Source organism: Cydia pomonella, chromosome 16 (genome assembly GCF_033807575.1).
Source record: "Cydia pomonella isolate Wapato2018A chromosome 16, ilCydPomo1, whole genome shotgun sequence".
NCBI lineage: Eukaryota > Metazoa > Arthropoda > Insecta > Lepidoptera > Tortricidae > Cydia > Cydia pomonella.
In genome coordinates, this window is record NC_084718.1 from 12,776,172 (window position 1) to 12,785,803 (window position 9,632).

Here is a 9,632-nt window from a genome sequence, read left to right on the forward strand (position 1 = left end):
CAACTGTTAGGTATCTGCGTGTTGGTCAAGATACGTATACATTCCTTTTGAATAACAAAGAGCTGGTGTGCGTCTGTGTTAGCACCCCAGAGTATTATACCATAACTAAGCCAGGAATTTGCTTAAGCATAATATGCTGACAAAGCGGTCTCGAAGTTTGTATTTATTTTTAAATGCTTAGGGCGTATATAAAACGGGATCATTTTGTTTTTATGTTTTGTACATGAGATTTCCAGTTCTATCTGCAGGCAATTTTTATTCCTAGCATGTTGAATTCAGTCACCTCCTCAATATTAATGTATTGATGTCTACTAGTTTTCATTGCTAAAAGTTGGCATATAAATAGAGCGGGTAGACGCTTTATATTTAAAACCACTACTCGCTCTTGTACCAGGTACATCTATGACATTTTACTTGAATGTTTACGTCAAATTTAATGTTATGTATTTTAGAATTTCGTTTTAAAATAAGCGGTGGCTAGGATAGTGTGACTCTTAAGGCAGTGCATCCTCCAGCGCTCTGGCAATTTTATTGACCACGTAGAACAACATTATATTGTAACACACTACAGAGTAAGTAGCAGTATTATTATTATTTGTGACTACATCCTTTAGCAACTCATAGGCCTACATTAAGGGCTTGTACTCGTCGCCCAATGTATTTTTAATATTTGTTTATGACAAGCTAAAAGCATTTGTTAAAAAAAGGCGGTTTTGATTTGTTAATGACTGAAGCATAGACTTAAAGTTAGAGTGTACTGTCCGTATTTAGTTACAAGCCTGCCGGCTATCGTCACAATTTATGTTAAAAGAAGAGAAGTACGTACATTAGCCCGTTTCACGGGTGACAATTGAATTTTATAGGCCCTCTACACGCCTTGCGGGTTTACGAGCAAATCGGCGAAATCGAGGCTACGTTTGAGACGTGCCGAGTTTAATACATTTTAAAGGCACACGGCACTGTTTACGACTACTTTCGTAGTTTTCAGGACTTCTTTGTTCCTGCCGCTGCTTTGAGAGCGTACCTTTAGAAATATTATATCCTAGATTTTATATCTATATAAAAAAATATTGAGGTAGGTTCTAAAGGCACGGTGTACAATATTATGTAAAGAGAATATTCTGAGGTAATTGTAATTTTAATTTATTGTATTGAAAATTTAGTCTATTGTAGTGCAATTTTAATTTTAATTTTAGGTAGGTATGTGTTCTGATGTTTTTCTATTTTCTTGTTTTTTGACATGTTGTTTAATTAAGTACATTGTAAATTATTTGTCTTTATTGTTTAGGTATTGACATGTATTTTCATTTGATATTGTTATTCTTTTTGTGTTTTATCTATGGGCATGTAGACAAATAAATAATTTGAATTGAATTAAATTTAACAACAGGTAAAATAGGGTTGAAATAATTGAAATTGATAAGTTTTTTACTTAATCCAGAGTATACGTAGTATCGTATTTTTTAACATTTGCCAGCGTGTTACGAAAAACAATGTCATCGTTTGACAACCAAAACTTACAAATTACTTAAATCGTACGTAACTTAAAACGAAGGTCATATAAATCGTGATTTGTTCACCTAACTCTGAGTTATAAAACAATTTTACCAATTAGCTAGTAACTTTTGGATTTAAAAGGCAACATAAATGCGATCAAATCCCGTGAGGTAGTTAGTATTCTGAAACATAAATTAAACATTAAGATCTTTCAACTAAACAGTTATTTAATAAAATAGTAGGTGGTCCAAAACCACAATATATTACGAATAAACCCCGTTGACGTACAACGATACATTTGAAAGTGAGAATGTCGTAAAATATTTATCTCGGACATATTTTAGAACGTGAACGGCACGGTTAGAGCTCCTACTTTGTCGGTAGGCGCTTTTGTACTTTATCGGCGATATGAGGCCTACATTGGAGATGCGTAATGTGATATGACTGAGCTTGCGATGTTAGTATCTTTTACATAGGTTTTCTATCGGGAGGGAAGGGAAAGAGCCGGGACTCTTCATTAAGATGTATGGACTGTATTGGTCAATTACATAATTCTTGGCATTGTTTTTGGCTAGTTGATTATTTGGCTTTGATAATCTTGTAACATAGCTCCAATATCTTTATAATCGTAAAAATCTTTACTGACGTAATGTGGGGTAGGTAATCGTATGGCAAATCCCATGAGCTTTTTTCAATTATTTATTTTCAAACCTTTTCAAAATACTGACACGGCATTCCATTAGATTTTTTTCCTAACTTATTATGTGGAGTCGATTACAACATACAAAAAGCAGTGCTGTAGTCTCACAATGGTTCATGTAAATTAAAAAAAAAGTTTTATATTGGTATATATTTATTTATTATTTTATATGGCACCGCGATGCCACATGTCACAAAATGTCACAGTAGAATTACGTGCAGTACGGGTAGTTCGGGCACGAAGCGGGGTCGACGTCGGCGGGGTACAGCGGAGCGGAGGGTAGGGTAGCGGGTCTGTGAAAATAAATACGTGTGATGACCAGGAAATTTGTTCATGGTTTTATCAGCCATTAGACATACCATCAAATTGTAAAGTTCAGTTCAGTTTTTTTTAAATCAGTACGGTTATTTATATATGTATTAGAATGCATGATAAACGTATGAGATTGGTATAACATCATTGGCCATAACACAGTGACCATTAAATAAATGAAAGTAAATATATGACTTTCATCTTCTCATTTTTGAATTTTGTACTTACTCTTCATTATCAGGAGCAGCAACCGGGGCAGCAACAGGAATAGGGGCGGGATCAGGAATAGGGGCAGGAACAGGAATAGGGGCAGCAATAGGATAAGGGGCAGCATATACCATCCGGGCATAAGGGATCTGGTAGTCAGGGATGTAGGGCAGGGTCTTGTAACGCGCCATCAATTCCACGTTGCAGTACGGGTAGTTCGGGCAGAGCAGGGGGTCAACGCCGGGCGGATACTCGATGCCCATGGCTACGGCGGCAACGGCGCAGACGAACAACTGTTAGAAAGATTTAAAAAAGTTAAATTGCACTAGCAATAAAATAATTTGTCGAAGTTTTGGAAATTAGTAATTTACACCGCTTAAACCAAACTAATGTTAATATGATTTTACTCTAATATGAACACAGCCAGCCTATTTTTTTTATACAATTACGATAGATTGCTTCTATTCGAATTAAGCACTTAGGTACAGTGGGACACAATTTTTTTTTTTAATATATATTAAAATTACAAACAGAAATACGCAATACTATACGCAATATTGAAGCTACTGGAGGGCTTGGTAACTTTTTCTTTACGATTTACCTTAGTTCTAAGGCCAGATTTGAACCGGCGTCTTCAGCTGAGATATATATTTTTGCTGAAGTACTGCGTTTTATCATAATTTGCAATAATTACTGTGTACATTCTCCTATTTATATCTCAATATTTTACTTTACTTCTATTTTTGGGCCTAGGTCAATCTGTATAAGATTGTCCCCAAAAAAATATATTTTATAAATAGAGTATATTAATAATTAGTTACTGACCGTTTTGATGAACATGATGCCAGTTATCTTCTCGACGGTGGCCTGAGACTGATGTTGCATTAAAATTTGCACAGTTATTTATTGTCAAATGTCAAACTTCACTATGCCGGTTTAATGATATTTGTAATTAATATAGGCTTGTGTTTATTGACACTATTAATTATGTTGCTTTTAAATATGCTGCTAATGTCGATTAACATTTCAAAAATAATATTAATTACAATAGTCTATACTGTACGACATAAATCATTATTGCACGATAAAAAAAGTTGCATTTATAAGTATTTTTATTGCATAAACTACTTTTCTAACTTTATGCCACTAGCAATTAACATTTTAATTACTCGAATACCACTAATATAACAGCTATTAAATTATCACAATTGGTAGTAGCTAATAGGTAACGGTATGTTTAATGTGTTTACTTAATGTCAAAGTACATTGAATTTCTATTAAGACCGGATCTTGGCCATTTTGGATCCTATAAATTGCACCGGTGAAAATTTTTGGGCATCAGTCTCAAAGAAACCGTTGAGATAAAATCAATCATCATGTTCACTAAAGTGGTAAGCTTTAATTTAGAATAACAATGTATAACCATAGCTTAATTTAAAGTCCCTACCTACCTAAAGAATGGAATTGAATTATTTAATTGTAACAAAGACTAGATATATAATAAATTATTGCAGCTACAAACGTCACATTTTCATATAGGTACATTTAAATTAATGGTGATATTTTCGCACTTATTAGTTGCCAACTCAGTGTAAAGTTTGGGTAATCCGACTCTGCTTTCTTAAAAATATTAGATTTTATAGTAGATACCTTAAGTAAATTCTAATTACAAATATGTAGTGATACAAATATACCAATTTTATTGTCAATAATAGCGTGTCATAACCATGTATATCTATGTATACATTTAACTAATCACATTTTATCACAGTGGTATATTTTTAAAGATGTTTTTAACCTATGCATTAATAACTATTTACCGACCTAACTCAACTTCTTAGTTGCTCGTCTGCGCCGTCGCCGCCGTAGCCGCGGCCATCGAGTACCCTAAAGGCCTCCATCCCGCTATATGCCCCAACTACCCGTACTGCGACGCGGAAGTCCTGGCGCGCCACACGCCCGACGGCATGCCTATTCCTGAGTGGGAGATGCCGTTCGCGTACGCACGCATGGTTTATGCTGCACCAATCCCCGTTGCCCGTGTTCTTGCTCCTGTCCGTGCTCTTGCTCCTGCTCCTGCCCTTGCACCTGCAAAGTAAGTCACGTATTTTATTTTCTTGGGATAGACTAGACTTAGATTTTACCTTATAGTTCACCGCGTTTTTTCACTCGATACGAAATAATAGTAGTAAAACACTTGATAGTACAAAGGAAAAGAAAAAAAAAAACACGACAGGGCAAAAAAAACAACACCAGTATAGCCAATTTATTCCTTCTAGAAATACTAGCGGTACTTCTAGTTCTTAGACCGTGCCTTTGACCTGTTTCATTTCATAAATTATGAAGCGAGGTAGCCCAATCAATGAGATTTAATACATATCAATGCACAAAGCTTACTTTAAAAATGCATTATATTATGCTAGAAAGAGTAAATAAAATAATTTAAGGAGTCAAAACAAAGTATGCACAAAATTATGTTACAATTGTTTTTATTTTGTAGTCAATTTGTCCTTTTATTGAATTCTTAAATCGTGTTGTACATTTTTCCAACAGTATTTAAAACAATTTCAAGTAAGAATTTTAATATCATTATTACTTTGCAGAGCTCCCGAGTACCCCGCCGACGTTGACCCAGCTTCGTGCCCGAACTACCCCTACTGCGCATAATTTTACTGTGTCATTGCACTTCCTTAGCTGATATCTCCTAATTGGATGTGAGCATTGTGTACAGTCATAGTGAGACTAATCTGATGATGTCACGTCCCAAAAATCAATAAACGGTAAAAAAATACATATATATTTTTATATCTTTCACCTTCCTTGATTTACCATCCCTTAATTGTGCGGTAGAACGAATTTTCTGCCAAAAGTTGCTAATGATGATGACGATAACTGTGCGTGTTTCTACTTTGACAATGGTGATTGAGTGATTTTTATTTTCTCCTTTTCCCCTGATGAATCTAAGTAGATTCATAAGAACTGAAACGCGAGATCTGTACATACTGGACTTTCAACATTTTCATAGCAAATCCGCGCCAGTTTTCGTGAATCGACCTATAGGTACATATATACAGGACCTTAAGGGAACCGAAGGATACAATTAAGCTTAGTAAGATGTCGTTAAAAAAGAAGGCATTACTAGTTAGGTAGCATCAATCATTTACACAATTTATATAAATTATAATATACTGCTGTCACCCTACACTAAGTTGACATGACACTGTTTGTACCAGCTCAGCTCCCAATTACTACATGCTTTAGGTAAGAGTAGTGTGTTATAATTCCAAAAACATCTCAAATGTGATCTTAAACTCTTGTTTTTCGACAAGCTAGTATAAACCAACTTGCTAGTATAAACGTAACCAGCCGTAGGACTTCAGTTAAAACTATTTATAGTACTTCAAATGACAACCTCAAAATCAATCAACGATATTGCGCGGTGAAAAAAAATGTTCTTTATTATCGAGGTAGGCGCTATTATTATTATCCACTCCATAGCAATTGGCCACTATTAACAAATCAGAAAGAAACAATGTTATAGAAGCCTTACTGTTAAAAGTGGCTAATTACTATGAGTGGCCAATAACTATAGCAGTCACCCTAAGGTGACCTAGATTCCATGTACGGAACGGCAGTCTCCTTTTTAAGTTGTTAAAAATGCCTATCCATCGTTTATATTTATGTACATCTCAGTAAAAACAATACTAACCTATCATCAAACCCTTTAAATAAATGTTAAATTTAAACATGACTTTTTATACTTAATGATTATAATGAAGAGACACCTAAAGACATGTAATCTTATAATAAACTTAATCAGTGTCATTGCCGAAGAATTGACTAATTTGCATAATTTGCTCATGCATTGGGTTTTATACCAACACTGAGTACGAATTAATTACGTAGTTATAGGTTATGTTAGTGCACGTTTTAGGGTTCCTTGATAATATCAATTGAACCATTAATTAAAATTTACAAGAATTCCGTCTGCCCTATTTTTTATTGCACGTCAAACGCAAAAGTGATGGCAACATTTGATGTCGTACATCATATAAAGTCAGTTATAATTGAATGTAATCCAATAGTAGAGTCAGTTACAATTCGCAAGTGAATAAGATTTTCTTTTAAATTGGCCGGCGTCCTCAAGATAATAAAAAAAAAATCGTTTTTGAGCGTCTGTTCAGCAAAATACATCTTCACTCAGGTAGTTAATCTAAGTATGTAATTAACTAAATGGTTGTTATATAGATATAATGATATTAAACTTTTTCATAACGAAACTGTCGGAAGCTCAGAGGAAGTCGTAATAAAGTATTAAAATTGCTCACTCACGTTTTTAATTGGAATTTACTCGACATGTTTCGCTCTATAACGAGGACTTTTATACACGAGTAAATTGAGGTAGAATATCAAACGTACATAAATCATCCATCAAATACAACTTTAAAAATTTCGTTACTAAATTTCGATTCGTCACTAAAATTGATAATTTTGCTCGTTATTTTGCCCGAATTGCGATATATTTCACCTATAGAGACTTTATGAGTCGGACCTAACTAAATGTAAGTCACAACGTGTAATTAAATGCAGATCGAGGCGGGGCGGCCAGCGCCCGACTGCTGATGTCATTAGCTCATCATTGATATTTTTACTTCTAAATAAATGTTCTTTATTTCAGTGTTTTTAAGCTGCCGTAAATTCAGAGAGCGGAGTTTTCGGTAGATCGTACTGCTTTTTTTAGATAATAATACGGTTGCCAAAAATTAAATTAAATATTCGTTTATTTTAGGCCGGGGGCCCATAAAATATTTGTTAATTAGCAAACATAGAGATTTTTTCTAGCGATTTCAGCGATTCGAGTTCAGATTTTTTGACTTTCGCTTGATAGAAAAAAATCACACACATAGGTCTAAAACGCACTTTAAAAATTTGTAACAATTTGCATCAATTGTAAAATATGAAAATTTCTTCTAAAAATGCGCATATTTATTTTTGAGGGAACTTTTCTTATTTAAAACTTACAAGAAATTAAAATTCAAAATAAATAAATGAATAATATAGGACATTATTACACAAATTGACTAAGTCCCACAGTAAGCTCAATAAGGCTTGTGTTGAGGGTACTTAGACAACGATATATATAATATATAAATATTTATATATACTTAAATACATAGAAAACACCCAGGACTCAGGAACAAATATCCCTGCTCATCACACGAATAAATGCCCTTACCAGGATTTGAACCCGGGACTATCGGCTTCATAGGCAGGGTCACTACCCAGTCTAGGCCAGACCGGAAACATGATAATTATCCGCGGTTCCAAGCACGCACATCGATCTCGCTCACACTTACATTCAGTGAGAGTGAGAGAAAAACACTTAAACTAAATCAAGGAGAACCATTTTTTTTCCAGTTTAAGATCGGTCCAAGTCTGTCACCCACGTTTAATGTGCTTGTGGCTCTTTACGCTACGCCACTGAAATTAAAGTTTTTATAACAAAATCGTTCTCTGAAAGGGTAAGGGGACTAACACGCAATAAAAGATACCAAAAGTACGTACGCAAAGTAAGATGTCCTGATAGATAAATGTTATAGAGGCTTTACTAGTAACTATAAGTTCAAACAGTATAAATTTTGCCGACCTATTAGCTACGATCTGTGAATTAAATACCTACATTTTAGAAGGTCACAAATTATAATTTATATTATAATTTGTGACCTTCTAAAATGAATTGTATATTAAGAACATGTGGTTAAGTTGTGGTAATTATATATAATTACCACAACTTAACCACATGTTCTTTCTGTGAAATTTAATGAATTAAAACTGCTGTAGACGGTGACACCTCAAAAATCAACCCAAAAAAAGCTAACATAAAACTTTATGACATAAAAAATAAAAATGCAACCCTTCACACTTAACCATGACGTCAAAACAATCCAAGTCTCACGACAAATTGCCGCCAGGCGAGACGGAAGCCGCAAAAAATTCGCTCCAATTTGGACAAAAACTGTTTTATTACGCCTAACGAGGCAGCCCTGATATTATCAAGTGTGCCTATTACTTTCATCCCTTATCTGGCCTGTTGACCGTGCCCTTATAATTTGGTTAGGGTTGGCATACATGTTGTAAATGTGAAAGTAAAAATAAATAACTTTCAGGCGTAGGTTTAAAGTACGAATGACGTTATCTATTTCTATTTACCTGTGTAAATATTTTTTTGAACCTGCTAAATTCAATCTAGTAATTGAGATCTTTTATTTTTTGCCTCTGTGAAAGATCAATAATCTTAGGATTTCTTGCGCAATTTCGAATGTAATTTACGGTTGTTATGCCTACAGGGCAGATCTATAGTCAGTTATAAATAATGTCAAATCTTTAGAAAGCAAATATATGTTCTGAAAAGGTTTTTTGTAGTTAAATTATCCTCGATTCGTACTTTCGGTGACAACTACAGAGTGAGCATTCCCATGTGAGTCAACCTTTATACTTTTTGTCCATAGAGTTACCGATAATCATGTCACGGGTTTTTTATCCAAAACCACACAGGACAAAATGGCGTTACCATCAGATTATCATAGCCTTGTGGTCGGATTATTACTTAACTTTTTTAACACTCTACCTGCCGGCCCAAAAGATCTTTACATAGATAGGCCAAGGATATGTGAATTGGTTACACTAAAACCAGTAAAAGTTGACATACATATTCTTAGTATTGATATAACTTACGGAGGCCCTAAGATTCTAGTCAGCAGTTACAAATTAATAAGGCAAGCAAGCTTCTTAACCGGGTGAATATTTTGTTTATTATACTTATTAGAGATTTGTCGAAACATTTTAGGTATTAAGATAAACATGTTGATACGTCAACTATTTCATTATTATTCGTGTTAATATTCGTGGAATGTGT

General features: G+C 34.3%; 2 protein-coding genes across 2 annotated transcripts; one reads left to right on the plus strand and one right to left on the minus strand.

Annotated features, from left to right (window-relative positions):
• Window positions 1-2,332: 2,332 nt before the first annotated feature.
• LOC133526566 (cuticle protein 1-like) lies at window positions 2,333-3,669 on the minus strand. The gene is made up of 3 exons (XM_061863245.1): window positions 3,542-3,669; window positions 2,738-3,009; window positions 2,333-2,490 (listed from the first exon to the last, which is right to left on the minus strand). The coding sequence occupies exons 1-3, from the start codon at window positions 3,599-3,601 to the stop codon at window positions 2,409-2,411; spliced, it is 414 nt and encodes a 137-aa protein (XP_061719229.1). The 5' UTR covers window positions 3,602-3,669; the 3' UTR covers window positions 2,333-2,408.
• A 324-nt stretch (window positions 3,670-3,993) lies between these two features.
• On the plus strand, window positions 3,994-5,507 carry LOC133526567 (cuticle protein 1-like). The gene is made up of 3 exons (XM_061863246.1): window positions 3,994-4,107; window positions 4,558-4,811; window positions 5,320-5,507. The coding sequence occupies exons 1-3, from the start codon at window positions 4,093-4,095 to the stop codon at window positions 5,381-5,383; spliced, it is 333 nt and encodes a 110-aa protein (XP_061719230.1). The 5' UTR covers window positions 3,994-4,092; the 3' UTR covers window positions 5,384-5,507.
• The last annotated feature ends 4,125 nt before the right edge of the window (window positions 5,508-9,632 follow it).

Bases quoted from the DNA above. Each gene is read 5' to 3' on its own strand.
- LOC133526566 (XM_061863245.1), bottom strand. From the start codon at position 3,601: ATGCAACATCAGTCTCAGGCCACCGTCGAGAAGATAACTGGCATCATG. The intron at 3,010-3,541 runs GTCAGTAACTAA...TCTTTCTAACAG, and splicing joins GCATCATGTTCATCAAAACG to TTGTTCGTCTGCGCCGTTGC. The intron at 2,491-2,737 runs GTAAGTACAAAA...TTATTTTCACAG, and splicing joins GCTGCTCCTGATAATGAAGA to ACCCGCTACCCTACCCTCCG.
- LOC133526567 (XM_061863246.1), top strand. The intron at 4,812-5,319 runs GTAAGTCACGTA...ATTACTTTGCAG, and splicing joins CCTGCCCTTGCACCTGCAAA to AGCTCCCGAGTACCCCGCCG.